Raw genomic sequence first — 23222 nt, forward strand, 5'->3', positions numbered from 1 at the left:
AGGGAGAGATGCACAGGACGTACGCAATACCTCAGACAGAAACAATCCATTAAGAGACAATAAGCAGATGTGCAGCAGCATCTACTTCCGCCTTATGGATCAAGGACTAATTAATAGAAAGAACTGTAACCAAATTGTATTAACTTTTATGGACAACTGAAGTGATCTTTTTTTTCCCCACACTTAGACACGACAAACACGTACCACTCTTTAACCTATCATAGTAAAAGAGCAAACTTAACATGAAATCCTTATATATTTCGACCTGGAATATCCAAGGTCTACGCTCTTCAGTGCGAGAAGTGAAGAGTAGGACCCCAGAGTTCATAGATGAAACTAAAGACCTAGATATTATCATTTTACAGGAAACTTGGTATAAAGGAAAAGGACACACTGGCTGTCCCCAAGGGTACACTGAGCTGGTGGTCCCCTCCAATAAATTACCAAGTGTAACCCAAGGCAGAGACTCCGGATGCATACTGATCTGGTTTAAAACAGAACTTAAGAATTACATCAAATTTATAAAAAAGGGCGAAAACCATATGTGGCTCAAACTTGAGAGGGAGATTATCTCAAACACCCAAGATGTTTACATTTGCGCACTTTATATCCCTCCAATCGATTCCCTGTACTTTAAAGAGGACACCGTCTCCAACATGGAGGGGGAAGTTATCCAATACCAGGCCCAGGGGAACGTGTTGATCTGTGGGGACCTCAATTCAAGAACGGGCGAAGAACCAGACTTCACCAATAATCAGGGAAGCAATTACGTTTTCGGGAATAACCACTTTGACATCCCTTCCCTTCCATACAGGCATAACTGCGACAAGCAGTCAAATACCAACGGAAAACAGCTACTACAGCTCTGTCGAAACCTGGGTCTGTACATTGTCAAAGGTAGGTTCATAGGAGACCTCCTAGGAAGATCGACCTATTGCTCACCTCTTGGCTGCAGCACAGTAGACTATATGATTACAGACTTAGACCCATCCTCTTTCAGAGCATTCACAGTCAAACCACAAACAACACTGTCAGACCACAGTCAAATTACTATGTTCCTCAAAAAGACAGAAACAAACAACATAGAAACACAACCCAGTAAACTGTACAACACCAAAAAATCGTACAGATGGGCCAAAAACGACACGGAAAAATACCAGAAAACAATTAGCAATGCATCAACTCAAGCTCTCTTAGACACCTTTCTGGATAACATATACACTCACAATAAAGAAGGCGTAAACCGGGCAGTTAGTAAACTAAACAATATTTTTGATAATTTGGCAACAAATGCAAACTTGAAAGCTCGCATGAACAAAGCCAAAACAAAAAACTATGAAAAATGGTTTGACCGAGATTGCCATAACATGAGGAAAAAACTTAGAAAAATATCAAACCAAAAACACAGACATCCAGAAAACGAGGAACTACGCCTTACTTATTGTCAGACACTAACACAATACAGAAACACACTCAGAACCAAAAAAGAGCAATATATTAAGAATACACTCAGCTCCATGGAGGAATCCATTGATTCCAATTGTTTCTGGGAAAACTTGAAAACACTACACAAAAAACAGCACGACGATTTGGCCATTCAAAATGGGGACACATGGGTAAACCACTTTGAAAAATTATACCAGAAAAACACACTAAGACCACAGCAACACCAAATATGCAAAAAACTGGAAAAGCTAGAAATGGCCATAAAAGATAACCAAAACCCGCTAGACGCCATAATAACAGAAAAATAACTTCTTGAAAAACTCAAGGACCTGCGACCAGGAAAAGCCTGCGGGACAGACGGCATACTAAACGAGATGATTAAATACACAGACAACAAAATGAAACTGGCTATCCTAAAACTCTTCAACTTGGCTCTGAGTGTCGGTTATTTCCCTGATATCTGGAACAAAGGACTCATAACGCCCATATACAAAAGTGGGGACAAAATCGACCCAAACAACTATCGAGGCATCTGTGTAAACAGTAACCTGGGGAAGGTATTCTGTAGCATCATAAACAAAAGACTTATAAACTTCCTTGAGGAGCACAATGTCTTGAGTAAATGCCAAATTGGATTCCTGCCAAACTATAGAACATCCGATCATATCTTCACCCTACAGACCCTAATTGACAAACACGTTCACCATAACAAAAGCAAAATCTACGCATGCTTTGTAGATTTCCAGAAGGTTTTCGACTCCATCTGGCATGACGGTTTATTCCTGAAACTTATCGAAAGCGGGGTAGGAGGGAAAACATATGATGTAATTAAATCAATGTATACAAACAACAAATGTGCAGTTTAAATTGGAGACAAACAAACAAAATACTTCCCACAGAGGCGGGGGGTGACGCAGTGCTCGCCAATCTCACCGATACTCTTTAATATTTATATAAATGGATTGGCAAAACTACTTGAACAATCTACAGCACCCGGCCTCACCCTATATTAATCCAAGGTTAAATTCCTCCTCTATGCAGACGACCTGGTTCTGCTGTCACCAACTAAAGAGGGGCTACAGCAGAACCTGGACCTGCTAGAGTCGTACTGCCAGACTTGGGCCCTGACAATAAATCCCCAAAAAACCAAACTCCTTGTGTTCCAGCAAAGCTTCAAACATCAGGGACCCAAAATAAATTTCACAGTAGGAACAACCAAAATTGAACAAACCACTAACTACACATACTTGGGCTTAAAAATCAGTTCTACGGGAAACCTCAAACTGGCTGTGAATGAACTGAAAGAGAAAGCAAGAAGGGCTTTCTATGCCATCAAAAAATCAATCCAAATAGAAATCCCAATTAGCATTTGGCTCAAAATTTTCAAATCAGTAATTGAACCAATTGCACTCTATGGCAGTGAGGTGTGGGGACCGCTAACTCAACAAGAATTTGCAAAATGGGACAAACACCCAATTGAGATCCTACATGCAGAATTCTGTAAAAGTATCCTCCGGACTCAAAGGAAAACAGTAAACAATGCATGCAGGGCGGAACTAGGCCAATATCCATTAATAATCACTATCCAAAAAAGAGCCACCAAATTTTGGAATCACCTACAAATGAGCAATCCCCAATGCTATCACTACGACGCCCTGAAATGCCAAAAGCTGACCATAAAGAAGAATACCCTCAGTCAACTAGTCCTGGGACTCAGTGAAGTAACTACTAACAATACTAACAATAACCAGCCCCAGGACAGTGACAGGGTAACACAAAGAATTCGACCCAACACAATCGTCGCTAAGCAAAAGGAAAAATATCTGACATATTGGGAAGAAACAACAAAAACCCAAAGCAAACTCAATTGCTACTTGGCCCTAAACAGACAATACAACATAGCTGATTACCTGACCATGGTAAAGGATAACAATCTGAGAAGAACCTTGACAAGGTACAGACTTAGCGAACATAGCCTAGCGATCGAAAAAGGCAGACACAGGCAGACCAGGCTGCCAAGAGAAGACAGGATATGCTCTCACTGCAGTCAGGGAGTAGTGGAGACAGAGATGCACTTCCTCACAGCCTGCGGAAAATATCAGGGCATCACGGAGAATTTCTACCAAAAATTCTCACAAATATGCCCTGATTTCAGAAATCTGAATGACAACCAAAAACTCCCATTCCTGCTGGGAGAGGAGAGAAGCTGTGTAACACTGGTGGCACACTATGTTACAGCTTGCCATGAACAGAGGGACAACCAGTAAACTAAGAAAAGAATATATATAAACAATGCGAATGTATATTTATACACTCAGGGATATACCTGTTTATACATTGTATGAATAGAACTGCGTTTATGTGCTCAACCATAAATGTATTTTGATGCTTTGGCAACATAAGATGTAACTTATCATGCCAATAAAGCGATTTGAATTGTGAATTGTGAATTGTATAGTTTGCAGCCTTCTGCCTACTTCCCTTTTTAAATAAGGGTGTTACATTAGCAGTTTTCCAATCTGCCAGGACCTTTGCTGAGTCCAGAGAGCTTTGGAAAATTATTGCCAATGCATCCACAATCCCTACCGTCACTTCCCTCAAGACCCTATGATGTAAGCCATCAGGTCCAGGGGATTTATCCGCCTTGAGTCCCATTATTTTACCGAGTACCACTTCCTTAGTGATTTTAATCGTATTTCGCTCTTCCCCCGCTAGATCCCCCTGTTTGTACAGTGTTGGGGTATTCTTAGTGTCTTCTACTGTAAAGACTGATACAAAATATTCATTCAGTGTTTTTGCCATCTCCATGTTTCCCACCATTAATTTCCCGGTCTCATCCTCTCAGGGACCAACATTTACTTTAGCCACCCTTTTTCTTTTTATATAACTGTAGAAACTTTTGCTATCTGTTTTTATATTTTTTGCTAATTTACTTTCATAATCTATCTTCCCTTTCTTAATGAATCTTTTAGTTATTTTCTGCTGTCTTTTAAAGACTTCCCAATCCTCTATCCACCCAGTAGATTTAGCTACCTTATATGCCCTTGTTTTTCGTAGGATACTATCCTTAATTACTTTACTTAGCCACGGATGGCTATATTTTCTTTTACACCCTTTTTTCCTCAGTGGAATATTTTTTTTTTGGAAGTTTTAAAGTATCTCCTTAAATGTACACCACTGATCATGTACCGTCTTACCCTTTAATCTATTTTCCCAGTCCACTCTAATCAATTCCGCTCTCATACCTGCATAGTCTCCTTTATTCAAGCTCAGCACGCTTGTTTGAGATCCAACCTTCTCACCCTCTAATTGAATATGGAGGATCCTTTTCTAGGACATTTTTAATTAATCCTGTCTCATTACACAGGACCAAATCTAAGGTTGTTGCCCCCTGGTCGGTTCAGTTACATACTGCTCAAGAAACCCATCCCTAATACACCAAATGAACTCATCCTCAATGCAGCCCTGCCCAATTTGATTTATCCAGTTAATATGATAGTTAAGATCCCCCAAAATTATAGCTGTTCCCTTATTACAAACCTCAACTATTTCCTGATTAATACTCCGTCCAACAGTGTTGCAACTGTTTGGAGGCCTATCGACTAGGCCCACTAGTGTTTTTTTCCCCTTATTATTCCTTATCTCCACCCAAACTGTTTCACTATCCTGATCCTTTGGCCCAATATCATTTCTCTGTATTACAGTGATTCCTTCCTTTATTAACATAGCCACCCCACCTCCTCTTCCTTTTTGCCTGTCCTTCCTGATTGTTAAATAACCTGGTATGTGTAATTCCCAGTCATGGTCACCCTGCTGCCATGTTTCAGTAATGACCACAAGATCATACCCATATGTAGTTATTTGTGCCATTAACTTGTCCATTTTGTTACGAATGCAACGTGCATTCAGATAAAGAACTTACAAATACGTTTTGTGACACTTAGTTCCTGCTTTTTCCCCTTTTACTACATTACCTTTTACTCCATATCTTCTGTCCCTTCCTGACACGCTCTGGTTTTTAATTCCCCCACTGCTACCTAAGTCTATAACCTTCTCCGTTGTCATTTTTATTATTTGCTTTCTAGAAAGCTCCCCCCCACTTATTAGCTTAAAGCCCTCTCTACAGCCCTAGTTATATGATTCGCCAGGATTCTAGTCCCAGCACTGGCCAATTGAAGCCCGTCCCAACGAAACAGCTCCCTCCTGTTCCAGTACTGGTGCCAGTGTCCCAAGAAGCAAAAACCATTTTTCCCACACCAGACTTTGCGCCACGCATTTAACTCTCTAATTTTATTTATCCTAGCCAAATTCGCTCGTGGCCCAGTTAATAATCCAGAGATTATTACCATTGAGGTTCTGTTTTTTAATTTGACCCCTAGCTGCTCATACTCCTTTAACAGAACCTTCTTCCTTGCCCTATCTACGTCGTTTGTTCCAACATGGACCACGACAACTGGATCCTCCGCCTCCCACTCCAAGTGTCTTTCCAGCCCAGAAGAGATGTCCTTAACCCTGGCACCAGGCAGGCAACACAGCCTTCAGGACTCCCGCCCTCGACTGCAGAGAACCCTATCTATCCCCCTAATGATACTATCCCCTACCACTACAACATTTCTTTTTACTCCCCTCACTTGAATGGCCCCCTGTTCCACGGTGCTGTGGCCAGGTTGCTCATCCTCCCTGCAGTCCCCGTTCCATCCCTCACAGGGAGTAAGAAACTCGAACCTGTTTGACAAGAGCAAGGGCTGCGGCTCCTTTAACACTGCCTCCTGGATCCCCGTACCTGCCTCACTCATAGTCACACCATCCTGTCCCTGACCTCGGACTACATCTGAATTAATTAATTTCATAGTTGTGACTACCTCCTGAAACATAGAGTCCAGGTACTTCCCCCCCTCCCTGTTTTCTCTCGGTCCATTCATCTCGCCCATTAATATAGATTGTAAATAGCTGAGGCCGCAACACTGATCCCTGCTTGTAACGTAACCCGCCAGATTTCCCTTCCTTTGAAATGAAGTGCCATGTTATACTTGTTGCGATATTTCGCTTTCTGAAATGTGGCCTTGTGATTGTTATTACCCATTAGGTAAAGACAAATATCTAAACATGATTTTAATTTTGCGCTAAATTTGTGGTAATGAGTGATTACTGAGGATATTTTTTAATATCGGGGAAGATTTTCAGCGTGGGCGTGAACTGCCCATCAACTGATTTTAATGGAATTTAGTAACTAGGCATTTACTATTACGCATGGCAACGGCAGTTTTCTGCCCGAGCAGCAAGTTGACATTCTAGCCCATTGAAACTCGCTGGAAAAACAGGCAGAGACTTCACGAAATAAATGTCCTTCTTTTCAGATGAGACTACAAATCTTCCTTTAGATCCTGACAAAAACGTAAGTGCAATTTTTCCCAAATACCAATCATTACTCCTCTTGCTTTGCAAACACCGATGAGCTGGCTCCTGTAGAGAGAGTCGGAAACTTACAGAATAGTGAGCGAGGGAGAGTGAGAGAGTGAAAGAACGAGATTGAGAGTGAGTGAGAGAGAAGGAGAGAGAAAGACAAAACAGAGAGAAGAACAGATGGACACAGAGATAGAGATCGATACATTTATAGATAGATAGACAGACAGACAGACAGATAGATAGATAGATAGATAGATAGATAGAAATATATACAGGCAGAACGACAGGCAGAACAACAGTCAGAACGACAGGCAGAACGACAGGCAGAATGAATGACAGACAGACAGAACGACAGAGAACGACAGACAGAGAACGACAGACAGACAGAGAACGACAGACAGGCAGAAAGACAGACAGACAGAACGACAGACAGACAGAACGACAGACAAACAGACAGACAGACAAAAAGACAGACAGACAAACAGACAGACAGAACGAACAGACAGACAGACAGACTGACCAGACAAAATGAACAGACAGGCAGACAGAACAGACAGACAGAATGAACAGACAAACGAACGTACGAGAGGCAGAGGTGTGAGAAACAAAGGAGACAGACAGACAGATTCCGAGAGAGACAGACACAGAAGCAGAGAGTGAGAGAAAGAGAGAGAGAAAGCTGGAGTGAGACACAGCGACACAGAGAATGATAGACAGTGAAAGGCAGAGAGCCAGATGGAGAGTAAGATAGCTGAGAGAGAGAGAGAGAGAGCGAGGCAGAGGAAGTGAGACAGAGAGAAAAAGATTGATATAGAGAGGCGACGAGAGTTGGAGAGGAGGAAAGAAACACATTATCCGTATATTATCTACTTCTGCCATTTCTTCATGTTATTCATCGCAGGGAGCGTCTGCTGATGTACCAGAGAGCGACCACCAGAAACTCACCTATGCTACTTTGAATATGGAAGCTCTGAATCAGAAAGAAGCTGCCTTGGCCACTGCTGCGGACAGCATTGTGTATGCCGAATTGAAAAAGAAATAAAAGTTCTCAGCAGCTTTGATATATGTTACTCACCAAGACCCGTGGAGACAACTGCTTTCTCGGGACGGATGGTGGGAGTAGGGTCGCGATTTTCGTAATTAACGCTTGGAGATTAAGCATTACCGGGGCGAACGGCAGGCTCCAAATTCCGGAAGAATATTATCCACAACTCCGACAGAACTGGCCAGAGTTCCTTTCCATTAATATCAAAATAGAAAATGAGTTGGTTTCTATTACAGGCGATTCATCCCGCCGGATTTTCAATTTTCTGCTTCACCCAGAAGATGCTTAATGCCCTAGTGGTAAACACAGAAATCTACAACTATATAGCCTCATTATTTTTTAGCTCAGCATGTTTTTTTTTAGTAGGTATATAAGATTGCATGCTTTTCACATGCAAGCTGTTACATGTAGCAACATGTTTTATACTAATTGCTTCAATCATAAAATGGAATGTATGTTGTGAGGATGATGTACGGAGGCGCCAAGGGGATTTACACAGGCGAATGAGTGGGCAGGAATATGGCAAATGGAATATAACTTGGAAATTTGTCAAGTTATTCCTTTTGGTTGGAGAAATAGAAAAGCAGAGTATTTTTTAAATGGTGGGAGATTGGGAAATGTCGGTGTCCTTGTACAATAATCACTGCAAGTCAACATGCAGGTACAGCAAGCAATTAGGAAAGCAAATTGTATGAGGGCCTTTATTACAAGAGGATTCGAGTATAAGAGTAAAGACGTCTTACTGCAATTATATAGGGCCCCGGTGAGACCACACCTGGAGCATTGTGTACAGTGTTGGTCTCCTTCCAGGAGGAAGGATATACTTCCCTTAGAGGGGGTGCAACGGAGTTTCACCAGGCTGTTTCCAGGGATGGGGGGATTGCTCTATGAGGAGAGATTGAGTAGATTCGTCCTATATTATCTAGAGTTTAGAAAAAATGAAAGGTGATCTCATTGAAGCATACACATTTCTTACAGGACTTGACATGATTGATGCAGGGAGGAGGTTTCCCCTGGCTGGCGATTCTACAACCAGGGGTCACAGTCTCAGAATAAGGGGTCGGCCATTCAGGACTGAGATGAGGAGACATTTCTTCACTCAGGAAGTGGTGAATCTTTGGAATTCGCTAACCCAGACGGCTGTGGAGGTTCAGCCTTTGAGTATATTCAAGACAGAGATCGATATATTTTTGAATATTAAGGTAATCAAGTGATATGGGGATAGTGCAGGAGAGTGGAGGTAAGGTAGAAGATCAGCCATGCTTTTATTGAATGGCGGAGCAGGCTCGAAGGGCCAAATGTCCTACTCCTGCTCCTATTCCTTTTGTTCTAATGCTGTGGGCATCTCTTATCATATGTGACATTTATGATGCGAAGCAGTTGATTAAAAAAGCTTGAAAGCAATGTTTTTATTTCGATTTGCATGAAGCTGGAACAATAAACAATATTTACGCTTGAAAATGCCTATTTATTAGATGTAGGAAGGATATACATTTGTAGAAGTGTCCTCGGGACCGAGAACGTTTTAAGGATTCGGCCATCAGAAGGCTATTTCCTGGGACAAGAAGCTATATACAGTTTTAACTTATCGAATCAGTCATATCCCCTTTAATCAATTACAGACAACAAAATTAGTCTGTTGCTCAGAGAACGTGGCTGTTAATCAATTCTGGATATCAATGATAATACATTTTCAACAATGTAGTCATTCAAGGATTAATTAAGATAAGAGAGAGAGAGAGACAGACAGGGAAAGATTTAACAAAATGTATTATTGCTCTGAGAAGGGCACAATGTACTTCGGATAAACTGAATTGCTTGCTGCACTTTTTTGGAATAATGCAGTGGCTCATTTTCGGAGATGAGAGATTTGTCAAATGGTGTGTTAACTATCTACGGGTGTTCAAAATATCTTCCTCTTAAATACCTCACTGGCTGCATATAGTTTTCAATAAGTGAAGGAAAGAGTTTATCAAATCTGTAAGATGAATAATGTAGCGAGTAAACTTTTTGTCGTCTTGAAAGTTTCTTTTTGTTTTGCAAAGTCAGATTTAATTAAATATGCAAATACAATAAGATGACGTCAGTATTGTATTAACATAATACAGTATAGAAAAATTGTAGACTTGGAAGATAAGTGTCAAATTCACTTTAAAATAAATAAATGTGATGTGATGCATTGATAGAAATGTCACCTATTCCGTGTAATATAAGAACTTGAATGTGGCGAAGAGTACAATGAACTAGTGGTAAAGGTGAACATATAATTAAATGCAGCATCAAAGATCAGCAAAAAAATTAAAACTGCTAACAGAGCACTTGGATTTATTTCAGGGGAATAGTGTTCCAAATTAGTGAAGTTATGTTGAACCTTTATAGGACCTTGTTCACGCTGCACAGATCAGACCTCCACATTATGAAAAGGCCACAGAATCAGTGGAAAAAATGAACAAAATATTTACAAGATGGTAACATAAATGAGATTACAGCATTTGGGAAAGATTGAACAGCTTTAGACTCTTTTCCTTAGAACAGAGAAGTTTTAAAGGTGATCTGATCGAGGTCAATATAATTATGAATCATTTGTCTAGGGTAAATGTGAAATTAGGTTTCCACTTGCGGGAGATCAAAAACAAAATAGATTATAATAATAACAATAATAATAACAATTAACTTTATTGTCATTGTTAGTGCATAAGTGCAGTACAACGAAATGTAGTCTTGCGGCTCCCGAGAATGTACATTTAGATTAAGACATTTAACATTCGACATTCATTTGGCTTGTAATACATAAACATAAACATAATAAAGTGCATTGGCAGATGTGCAGGCTTTAGAGTTTATTTGTAGAGTTCAGTAGGATGACAGCCCTGGGAAAGAAGCTGTTCCTAAATCTGGTCGTTCGGGTGCGAATGCACCTGTAGCATCTCCCAGATGGCAGCGGGGTGAACAAAATGTGGCTGGGGTGTGTAGGGTCTTTGATGATGGTCACTGACCTCCCTAAACAGCGTTTCTGATAGATGTTCTCTTTGGTCGGCAGCCGGGTGCCGGTAATGCGTTGGGCAGTTTTGACTACCCGCTGCAGGGCTTTCCGATCATAGGAGCTACAGCTGCCATACCACACTGTGATACAGTTCGTCAGGATGCTCTCTATTGTGCAGCGGTAAAAGTTAGAGAGGATCTGTTATGACAGGTTACATCCCTTCAGCCTCCTTAGGAAATATAGGCACTGCTGGGCCTTCTTTACCAAAGAGGAGGTACTGAGGGACCAGGAGAGGTCTTCCGTGATGTCGACACAGAGGAACTTAAAGCTGTCCACCCTTTCCACCACAGCCCCATGGATGTGGATGGGGGTGTGACTTCCGCCTTTAGACTTCCTGAAGTCCACAATGATTTCCTTGGTTTTCTTGATGTTAAGGGCCAGGTTGTTATCGGCGCACCACTTCACGAGATGCTGGACCTCCTCCCTGTAGGCTGACTCATCCTTGTTGGTGATCTGGCCTACCACCGTGGTATCATCTGCAAACTTGATGATGGTGTTGGAACCATGAACAGCCACACAGTCGTGGGTGAAGAGAGAGTAGAGGAGGGGGCTCAGCACACATCCTTGTGGGCCCTCGTGTTCAGGGTCGGGGGGGGAGGTGTTGTTACCTAATTTGTCAGACTGGGGACTGTTAGTTAGGAAGTCCAGGGTCCAGTTGCAAAGGGAAGTGTTCAGGCCAAGAGTGTGGAGTAATACATCCAATAGCGAAACAAGGAGACATTCCTTTACTCAAAAATGGATAGAATGTATGTCTCGCTACAACAGGAGGTGGTTGAAGCAAATAGCTTAGATGTGAAGAGGAGAGGCATTAACTGGAGGAGCGTAGGATGGTGCAAAATGAAGAGGGAAAAGGGAGAGGAGAAAGGGACAGCGAATGAAGGTGGAAGCGGAGTACAGATTGTTGGTGGGAGAGGAGGATGGTAGCTAGATAAGTAAGGGGGGGAGCAATGTCAGAGGATAAGGATAGAGGGAGGGTGAAGATGGGAATCCAGGAGTCGTGGATGTGGTAGGGGGTGAGTGCAAGGGGAGAGGAATAAGCAAGGAGTTGGAGAAAGGGGAGAACAAGGGGCAGAGGAGGGGCGCAGAGGGATGAAGGATAATTAGAGAGAACGAAAGAGGATGAAATGAATGTTTTTAACGAAGGGCGTAGTTGCAGGACCAAGCGCGAAGGAAAGGAAACTGCAACACAAAAGTGCGGTGAAGATGTTTTTTTCCCATGTGAAGCCCTCTAAAATATATACAGCTCAGGTAATACATCTAAAAGACCATTCATACATCAGTAGGCGTATATGCAACAACGAATGAAAGCATTTCTACACTCAGATCTTCAAAGGTTGCAGAAGGTCGGGCTAAAATTTAAAAAGATAGATGAAGGAAATGCCACCTCTTCCTGGCACCACGATAGGTGGACACGCTGTGCACGTCCACCATTGTACCTTTGCACCTTCAAATTAAAAACATCTAATGAATAACTCAATACTTGTATTAATAGAAACGTAGAAACATAGAAGTTAGGAGCAGGAGTAGGCCATTCAGCCCCTCGAGCCTCCTCCGCCATTCAATGCGATCATGGCTGAACATCCAAATTCAGTACCCGGTCCCTGCTTTCTCCCCATACCCCTTGAACCCTTTAGCCTTAAGAAATATATCCAACTCCTTCTTGAATATATTTAATGTATTGGCCTCTACTGTCTTTTGTGGTACAGAATTCCACAGGTTCACCACTCTCTGGGTGAAGAAATTCCTCCTCATTTCTGTCCTAAATGTCCTACCCCTTATACTTAGACTGTGACCCCTGGTTCTGGACTCCACGACCATCGGGAACATCCTTCCTGCATCTAGTCTGTCCAGTCCTGTCAGAATTTTAAAAGTTTCAATGAGATCCCCTCTCATTCTTCTAAACTCCAGCGAGTACAAGCCCAATCCACCCAATCTCTCCTCATCCGTCATTCCTGCCATCCCAGGTATCAGCCTGGTGAATCTTCGCTGAGCACCTTCCATGGCAAGAACATCCTTCCTCAGATAATGCGACCAAAACTGCACACAATACTCAAGATGTGGTCTCACCAAGGCCCTGTACAACTGCAGCAAGACATCTTTGTTCCTGTACTCAAACCCTCTCACTATGAAGGCCAACATACCATTTGACTTCTTAACCGCCTGCTGCACCTGCATGCTTACCTTCAGCGACTGGTGCACAAGGACACCCAGGTCTCGTTGCACTTCCACTTCTCCCAATCTATTGCCATTCAGATAATAATCTGTTTTCCTGTTTTTGCCACCAAAATTGGTAACCTCACATTTATCCACGTTATATTGCATCTGCCATGCTTCTGCCCAATCATCCAAAATGTCCAATACATCCTGTAGTTTCTCGGCATCCTCCTCACAGTACACACGCCCACCCAGCTTTGTGTCATCTGTAATGAAAACAAGGACTCAATACCGTACTTCAGATGGTCTGCCTGGTTCAGCAGAGATGGCAAAGACTCATCTCATTTGAAATGCTTAAATATGTTAACGGCAAAAAAATGCGCAAACAAAACCAAATTCAACTGAAGCAAACAGTAAAAATGTAAAGTAAAGCATCCGACTGCAAGAGCCCACAGGTATATGGTGGGTTTGATTGATATTTGTAACTTAAAATGGACATCCAGTCAAAGAGAGAATTGGGCCGTATTTACCGATCGGAGGCTTCCTGCGTGCGGAGGCCTCCGATTTGGAAAAAATCTACAGACTTACCTGAGGGCTCCCAAGGTGCGTACACTTCCATTCCTGGGCCTCTCCAAACTCGAAATGTGCAGGGTCCATGTAGCTCAGAGGCACATGCGGATCCCTGGGATCACGTGGGCCGTGGGGAGTCAATAGGAGAAGGGACTCTCCCTTCATACACTTGACAGATAGATCTGTCAAATAAATGAATGGCGATCACCCCCAAAACAGAGTAAAACATTCAATACATTCTTTTTTAAATCACATTTTTAAAATGAGTTGAAATGACAATAAATTAAATATTTTATACAAAAATTTAATATTTAGCGAAAAGTAATTAGTTTTTTATGGGCCTGTAAAAGAAACGTAACTGTTTTAAAAGTTTTTAAATGATAAATGAGTGGAAAAAAATTCTCTTTGTGGGAGCTTCCTGTGCGCAAATTGGCTGCTGCGTTTCCTACATTATAACAGTGGCTACACTGCAAAAGTACTTCATTTGCTGTAAAGTGCATTAGTACATCCTGAAGTCATGAAAGGCGCTATGCAAGTGCTCGTCTTTATTTGACCAAAACTAGTATAATTTTGGTTATTTTAAATCATTCTGAACTCAAGTTGCTCTTTACTCTCCAATTAATAAAGTTATGACGCATGGCTGTAGGTCAAAATCCTAATGAGCATATAAGGGATGGAGCGGAAAAAAAAACCCTGAAAATGCATTGCTGCCGTGTCTGCGGAAAATAGCAAGGCCTAGAAATTCCGTGGGCTGTGCCACCCGTTAGCGCCTTAAGAGGGCGCGATGTGGGTCATAAGCCACTGGCCGTGCCTCCCGCTAAATTCAGCGGGACGCTAATGGCGGCACTAGCCGTTAGCGTGGCACCACTACCGATGACGTCATCGGTGTGCGCAGCGCCCAGCTGAAACCCCGATCGCGATATTTAGATGCGCCACCTGCTTTAACGCCGGACGCTATGTGCGACCGGTTCAGGGGGGCCTCCCTGCGGCGGTAGAGGCGCTAATTGAAGGAGAGGTGCGGGCTGGCCATTTTTGTTGCTGGCTGCCTGCCAGCACCTCTCCGTGCTGCCGTCCCCGGCCTCCTGAGCCCCCCCGCCCCCGCAGAGTGCCGAATGCGTTCCAAGAGCCCAGCACTTCTCCTCGGTGCCGGGCTCTTTGCCAGCACTCGCGATCTTCGGGGGCCCAGCTGGGCCTCAGATCGCGCTGCACAAAGCCCCTCCCTTTTAAGAAGGGGAGGAAGGCCTGCAGTACTGCAGCGTGACGTGCCACAGCAATATTCAGCTACAGCGCCCCAAGAGGGATGCGGGGTGCGTCCAGTAGCGTCACACTTCCCTCTGGGGTGCGCCAACTGAATTTCCTGTGGGCGGCCGCGACGGTTTCCGGGGCATTACTTTTAGCGCCCTGGTAAGGCTGGCACCCCAAACGGGGCTACAGTTAATTTCTATGCCCAAAACTCTTACTGGATATGTTTAATTACTTTACCTGCAAAGACTAATTCTACCCCCTAGACTTTGCACCCTTATTAAGCAGAAACAATAACCGGCTCGGAGCACTGTTTAGAACTTAGTACTCTCTGCATAACTCACCCAAGCCCTGCTCGTCCACAGCTGTTGTGGTAGAGCCAGGATTGCGCAAGGCTGCCATCAATGTGTTCCCGCTTACCATCTCCAATGATGAACTCATATCCCTGCTGTCCCACTACCTCATGTGAACATCAAAAATATTACTGGGGGACACTCGATGCTTATTTTTGCCCATAAACTCATCTGCTCACACCCCTGCTGCCCTGTCGAGGGTGCCGTCTTTCGGATGAGACATTAAACCGATGCCCCATCTGCTCTGTCGCGTGGATGTAAACGATCCCAAGGCACTATTTCGAAGAAGAGCAGGGGTTTTATCCCCGGTGTACTGGGGCCAATATTTATCCCTCAATCAACATCACTAAAAAATAATTCAGATTATCAGGTCATTGTCACATTTCTGTTTGTGGGAGCTTCTTGTGCGCACATTGGCTGACGCTTTTCCTACATTGGTGATGAAGCGCTTTTGGACGTCCGGTGTTCGTGAAAAGCGTTATAGCAATGCAATCTTTCTTTGTTTGTTTCTTAGCAACAAATGTGTTACTAATCAAGAATATAAACTAAACAACTCCATGACCCTAACCATCATAATCACAAATGAGAAAAACATTGTTAGTTCTTCATATGAACCAACTGAGGGTAAACATCTGCAGCATAAGGATAAAGGAACAAAGATGTTTCATAATCGTGAGCAAGTAGTTTCGCAAGTAAATTAGGAAATCATAGCAAACACAATAATAATTTCATCATTTGCACCCATGCCATTTAAAAAAAAAACGCCTCATAATATGGTGTTATTAAAGTGGGTTTCATCTGGATCCTCACATTCGTTTGAAAAGCAAAGGCAGGCTAGAAACAGGGGGATATTGCTCAGACAGACATTTGAATTTGCAGCATTCAATACACTGATGATTTGATCTGTCACATTTGGGTATGGAAGCATAGTGGTTATGTCGCTGGACTAGTTATCCAGGGGCTTGGACTAGTAGACTGAGAGTTCAAATCCCACCACGGCAGCTGGGGAATGTTAATTCAATAAATCTGAATAAAGAACTAGCATCAGTAATGATGACCATGAAAGGCAGATTATTATCTGAATGGCAATAGATTGGGAGAAGGGGAAGTGCAAAGAGATCTGGGTGTCCTTGTGCACCAGTCGCTGAAGGTAAGCATGCAGGTTCAGCAGGCGGTTAAGAAGGCAAATGGTATGTTGGCCTTTGTAGCGAGAGGGTTCGAGTACAGGAACAAGGATGTCTTGCTGCAGTTGTACAGGGCCTTGGTGAGACGACATCTTGAGTATTGTGCGCAGTTTTGGTCGCCTTATCTGAGGAAGGATGTTCTTGCCATGGAAGGAGTGCAGCGAAGATTCACCAGGCTGATACCTGGGATGGCAGGAATGACGTATGAGGAGAGATTGGGTCGATTGGGCTTATACTCGCTGGAGTTTAGAAGAATGAGAGGGGATCGCATTGAAACTTATGAAATTCTAACAGGGCTGGACAGACTAGATGCAGGAAGGATGTTCCTGATGGTCGGGGAGTCCAGAACCAGGGGTCACAGTCTAAGGATAAGGGGTAAGCCATTTAGGACAGAAATGAGAAAGAATTTCTTCACCCAGAGTGGTGAACCTGTGCAATTCTCTACCACAGAAGGCAGTAGAGGCCAATTCATTAAACATATTCAAGAAGGATTTGGATCTGTTTCTTAAGGCAATAGTGATCAAAGGATATGGGGAGAAGGCAGGGACAGGGTACTGAATTTGGATGATCAGCCATGATCGCATTGAATGGCGGAGCAGGCTCGAGGGGCCGAATGGCTTATGCCTGCTGCTATCTTCTATGTTTCTATGAAACTACCGGATTGTTGTAAAAAAAAGCATCTGGTTCACTAATGTCCTTTAGTAAAGGAAATCTGCCGTCCTTTCCTGGTCTGGCCTATATGTGACTCCAGACAAACAAAATCATGGTTGAATCTCACGTGCTTCTCTGAGTATGGCCTCGCAAGCCACTCATTTGTACCAAACCGCTTCAAAGAAGTATCGTAGACTGCAGCTTTTCAAGAAGGCGCCTCGCCACCACCTTCTCAGTTTGGGATGGCCAGTAAATGCTGGCCCTGTCAGCGATGCCCACAACCCGTGAACGAACATAAAAAGGAATGTTCAACATTAATCAGTGCTTTCCGATTTATCTTCGCCATGCCTGCTTCGATGTTAAAGGCACAGGGAAGATCCCTCAGTCTCTCATCTCAACAAATTGCATTACTCTGCAAGATTCACTGTTCAACCGTGTCCCTGTGGGAAGTGTAACCCATCGAGTTGCTGATTCTAGTGTTTAATATTTGGGAGGACGTTCAAAGTGCCGCAATTCTTTTATGTGGAACAAGGCCAATATTATAACATCACTGAGATTCAAACATTTGACATGAAGACTCACTGACCATATTTTTGGAACAATGGAAAAATCAGATATTATGGGCTTTATTTTAATTAGCTGTCAGAAGAAGCAAACACCAGAACCTTTATCCTTCATCAAAGGTGGCTGCAATTTAGAATAGAATGGTCACCACACAGAAGGAGGTCTTTTGGCCCATCGAGCCGGTGTCGGCTCCCTGCAAGAGCACTTCTGCTAGTCCCACTCTCCTGCCCTTTCCCCATAGCCTTCTATTTTTTTTCCTTCAGGTAATTATCAAATTCCCTTTTGAAAGCCACGGTTCAATTTGACTCCACTACCCTTTCAATCAGTGCATTCAACATCTTAACATGTCGCCTTTGGTTGTTCTGCCAATCAATTAAATCTTTGTCCTCTGGTTCTCGACTCTTCCGCCTACGGGAACGGTTTGGGGGAAAAAATCGGTATCATCGCATTTGGGGTGCCGTTGTCGGCCATGCGCAAAGTTCAGCGCCTGGTGATAATTATCGCTTCTGACAGGAAACTTGGCTTTTATCGCCCCTGGAGGTGATTGGGGCGCTAAATCATGTGCTTCACACCTCTCTTAAGGTGCAAAGGCCGAGGAGTGAGGCGCTACATCAGAGCGCTGGCGAAGCAAGGAAGGGCAGGTCAAAATAAACCTGCAAAGTGCTGCTCAATACTCAAAACTCCTTCACACCGTGTTGAATCTCTCCTGAAGTCTCTCTCTCTCTCTCTCAGAATGTGTGGTGCAAAAATGTCACCGACCAAAAAAAGCAGGAAGCGACTGCCTTTAAATAGCGCTCCCCTAGTTGCTTTCTGGCAGCAAAACGCTCCCCTCAACCAGTCGTTGCTAACGGCAGGCAGTAAGGCAGGGGGTGCTACTCGATATCCAGTCCGGGGTGCTAACCGGGCGTTGCGCTCTCGACTGACGTCACAATCTGCCAGCGCTGGAGATCATGGCGGTAGTGTTTAGCGCCGCCGCAAAATGTCTAGTTAATTTTGCGAGTGGCACAAACATTGCCGCGCCCTGGCACTAGTTGCTTTGTGCCCCAATTGGCGCCCTCTTAAGGCGCTAACGGGAGGCACAAGCAGCTGAATTTTTACCTCTTTGTCTTTAGCTACTATGTCTAGTCCCACATCATTATTTTGAACACCTCTATCCAATCTCCTCTCAAACTATTCTGCTCTATCCTCAGTCTACATTTAACCTCCATCAACCCACATTGACCCTTGAAGTTATCCTTCAATCAGTTTCAACCTCACACATAACATTGGTCTGAAGGCCCAATTTCCGTTATTTTACTGGAGACCTTATCTCGATCATTTAAAGTTGGTTATCTGTTTCCGCTTAAATATCTAAGGGAAGATTATTTGGACGAATGCATTAAGCATCTGATGCATATGTTGGCCTTCGTAGCGAGATGGTTCAAGTACAGGAACAAGGATGTATTGCTGCAGTTGTACAGGGCCTTGGTGAGACCACACCTTGAGTATTGTGTGCAGTTTTGGTCGCCTTATCTGAGGAAGGATGTTCTTGCCATGGAGGGAGTGCAGCGAAGATTCACCAGACTGTTACCTGGGATAGCAGGAATGACGTATGAGGAGAGATTGGGTCGATTGGGCTTATACTCGCTGGACTTTAGAAGAATGAGAGGGGATCTCATTGAAACTTATAAAATTCAAACATGACTAGACAGACTAGATGCAGGAAGGATGTTCCCAATGGCGGGGGAGTCCAGAACCAGGGGTCACAGTCTTAGGATAAGGGGTAGATCATTTAGGACAGAGATGAGGAGGCATTTCTTCACCCAGAGAGTGGTGAACCTGTGGAATTCTCTACCACAGAGGGCAGTAGAGGCAAATTCATTAAATATATTCAAGAAGGAGCTGGATATATTTCTTAAGGCGAAAGGGATCCAGGGGTATGGGGAGAAAGCAGGGACCGTGTACTGAAATTGGATGATCAGCCATGATCGCATTGAATGGCGGAGCAGGTTAGAAGGGCCGAATGGCCTACTCCTGCTCCTATCGTCTATGTTTCTATGTTTCTAAATGGATTTCAATGTAGCAAATGTGAGCTCATCCACCGTGGACATTAAAAGGATAGAACAGGGTACTCTCTAATTGGTTGAAAGCTAAAAACAGTGGAAGTCCAAAGAGACCTGAGGTTCCAGGTACATAGATCATTAAAATGTCATGAACAGGTACAGAAAACAAACAAAAAGTCCAATGGAATGCTGGCCTTTATATCTAGAGTCCTAGAATGCAAGGGGCTAGAAATTGTACCGCAGCTATACAAAGCCCAGGTTAGACCATACCAGGAGCACTGTGAGCAGTTCTGGGCTCCAATCCTTAGGAAGGATATACTGGCCTTGGAGGGAGTGCAGCGTAGGTTTGCTAGAGTGATGTCCAGACTTCAAGGGTTAAGTCATGAGTAGAGATTACACAAATTAGGATTGTATTCCCTAGAATTTAGAAGGTTAAGAGGTGATTCAAGCAAAGTTTTCAAGATATCAAGGGGAACAGATAGGGTAGATACAGAAAAACTATTTCCACTGATTGGATATTCTCGGATTGGGGGCATAGTCTAAAAAATAGAGCCAGGCCTTTCAGGATTGAAATTAGGAAACACTTCTACACAGAAACGGTGGTAGAAGTTTGGAACTCACTTCCACAAATGGCAATCGATGCTCGGTCAATTGTTAATTTTAAATCTGAGATTGATAGCTTTCTGTTAACCAAAGGTATTAAACGATATGATCCAAAGGCAGGTATATGGAGTAAGTTCGCAGATCAACCGTGATCTCATTGAATGGCGGAGCAGGTCAAGGGGCTGAATAGCCTACTCCTGTGGGGTCGTACTGTGTGCAAATTGGCATCCGTGCGACTTTACATTACAACATTGAATACAACTATAAATTAGTTAAATGGCAGTAGGCCGGCTTTGGACTTCCTGAGGTCGTGCATATCGCTTTATATAAGCATAGCAACATAGAAACATAGAAGATAGGAGCAGGAGTAGGCCATTCGGCCCCTCGAGCCTGCTCCCCCATTCAATGCGATCATGGCTGATCATCCAAATTCATACCTGGTCCCTGCCTTCTCCCCATACCCATGATCCCTTTAACCTTAAGAAATATATCCAACTCCTTCTGGAATATATTTAATGAATTGGCCTCTACTGCCTTCTGTGGTAGAGAATTCCACAGGTTCACCACTCTCTGGGTGAAGAAATTCCTCCTCATTTCTGTCCCGGCAGACTGGAAAACTGCTAATGTAACACCCTTATTTAAAAAGTGCAGTAGACAGAAGGCTGGAAACTATAGACCGGTTAGCCTAACATATGTGGTAGGTAAAATTTTTGAGTCCATTATTAAGGAGACAGTAACAGGACATTTGGATAATCATAATTTAATAGGACAAAGTCAGTATGGTTTTATGAAGGGGAAGTCCTTTTTGACAAATTTGCTGGAGTTCTTTGAGGAAGTAACATATAGGGTGGATAAAGGGAAACCAGTGGACGTAGTGTATTTAGACTTCCAAAAGGCATTTGACAAGGTGCCACACAAAAGACTATTGCTTAAGATAAAAAATCACGGGATTGGTGGTAATATTCTGGCATGGATAGAGGATTCGCTATCTAACAGAAGGCAGAGAGTTGGGATAAATGGTTCATTCTCAGACTGGCAATCAGTAACTAGTGGTGTTCCACAGGGGTCATTGCTGGGTCCCCAACTCTTTACAATCTATATTAACGATTTGGAGGAGGGGAACATGTGTAACATATCAAAGTTTGAAGATTATACTAAGATTGGAGGGAAAGTAGTGAGTGAGGAGGACATAAAAAAACCTGCAAGGGGACATAGGCAGGCTAAGTAAGTGGGCAGAGATTTGGCAGATGGAATACAATACTGGAAAGTGTGAGGTTATGCACTTTGGCAGGAAAAATCATAGAGCAAGTTATTATCTTAATGGCTAGAAACTGGAAAGTACTGAAGTACAAAGGGATCTGGGGGTCCTGGTGCACGATACTCAAAAGGTTTGTATGCTGGTGCAGCAAGTAATTAACAAGGCCAATGGAATGTTGGCTTTCATTGCTAGGGGGATAGAATATAAAAATAGGGAGGTATTGCTTCAGTTGTACAAGGTATTGGTGAGACCGCACCTGGAATACTGCGTACAGTTTTGGTGTCCATACTTAAAAAAGGACATACTTGCTCTCGAATCAGTGCAAAGAAGGTTCACTCGGTTAATCCCGGGGATGGGGGGATGGACATCTGAAGAGAGGTTGAGTAGATTAGGACTCTACTCATTGGAGTTCAGAAGAATAAGAGGCGATCATATTGAAACATGTAACATTGTGATGGGGTTGGATCGGGTGGATGCGGGGAGGATGTTCCCGATGATGGGTGAAACTAGAACTAGGGGGCATAGTCTTAGAATAAGGGGCTGCTCTTTCAAAACTGAGATGAGGAGGAACTACTTCACTCAGAGGGCGGTAGGTACATGGAATATGCTGCCCCAAAAAGCTGTAGAAGCTACATCATTACATAAATTTAAAACAGAAATAGACAGTTTCCTAGAAGTAAAGGGAATTAAGGGTTACGGGGAGCGGGCAGGAATTTGGACATGAGTCTAGTTTCGAATCGGTCATGGCCCTGTGGGTAGCGGAGCAGGCCCAGGGGCCGTGTAGCCTGATCCTGCGCCTATTTCGTGTGTCTAATTCTGTTAGATTCAGGAGATGGTTCTGTGATAGTGGATTGGTGGTTAGGATCAGATCAGCCATGATCTTATTGAATGGCGGAGCAGGCTCAAGGGGCCGATTGGCCTACTCCTGCTCCTATTTCTTATGTTCTTATGTAAATAGCTTACCCCTTTTCCTTAGACTGTGACCCCTGTTTCTGGACTCCCCGACCATCGGGAACATCCTTCCTGCATCTAGTCTGTCCAGTCCTGACAGAATTGTATAAGTTTAAATGAAATTGCAAAGAATTTCATCCTGATTGTTGTTTTATTTCTTTTGTTAGTGATTAACATAGGCCACCACCAGGATAGACAGAAAATAGTCACTTTGAAAATATATTGCCAAAATGTAAGTTGCAATGTTTAAATGGGTCTTTATTAGTAACCACCTTTACAAAATCTTTTAATGCTACTCAGCTTCCACAGTTATCTGCACCGGATCACTGCTTGGGGACATTTGTGCTTTCTTGTCTATCATTGTTTGATAACTGCATGTGCACTTTCCAGTGTCATTTGTGCTCATGGTTGTGATGATGAAGGTTTCTGCATGCTCCGATGCTGAGACATTCCTTTGGCGAATGTGATTCGCCCCATCCTCTCTTTATAAATAATATCTGTCACCAGAGTAACGCGTGAGACCACTGCAGGTGATCATTACATTCTCTCCCACTGTAACTACACCAGCCGTGGGGCCCACGGAGATTGTAGGCTTCGGGAGTTGGTCTGCAATGCACAGGAAGAGTAAAGATGAGCAGCAAGCCCTCGGGAAAGAGAGTGTTCAACATGAATGACTTCCAAATGAATGATCTAGAAGGTCTCGGCTAGCT

General features: G+C 43.3%; 1 protein-coding gene across 1 annotated transcript in view; it reads left to right on the forward strand.

Annotated features, from left to right (window-relative positions):
* The window catches only part of LOC147084929 (immunoglobulin superfamily member 1-like), a gene marked incomplete at its 5' end in the record, with an annotated part of 29808 nt that extends 21740 nt beyond the window's left edge, over nucleotides 1-8068 (forward strand). The window contains 2 exons of the mRNA XM_085979377.1: nucleotides 6804-6841; nucleotides 7754-8068. Coding sequence (XP_085835503.1) covers nucleotides 6804-6841; nucleotides 7754-7894 — 179 coding nt within the window. The remainder of the gene's footprint in view (nucleotides 1-6803; nucleotides 6842-7753) is intronic.
* Between the last annotated feature and the right edge of the window lie 15154 nt (nucleotides 8069-23222).

The sequence above is a fragment of the Somniosus microcephalus genome, unplaced genomic scaffold, assembly GCF_052327205.1.
Source record: "Somniosus microcephalus isolate GS21.2 unplaced genomic scaffold, FLI_Smic_1.0 unresolved_chr9, whole genome shotgun sequence".
In the NCBI taxonomy this organism is placed as follows: Eukaryota; Metazoa; Chordata; class Chondrichthyes; order Squaliformes; family Somniosidae; genus Somniosus; species Somniosus microcephalus.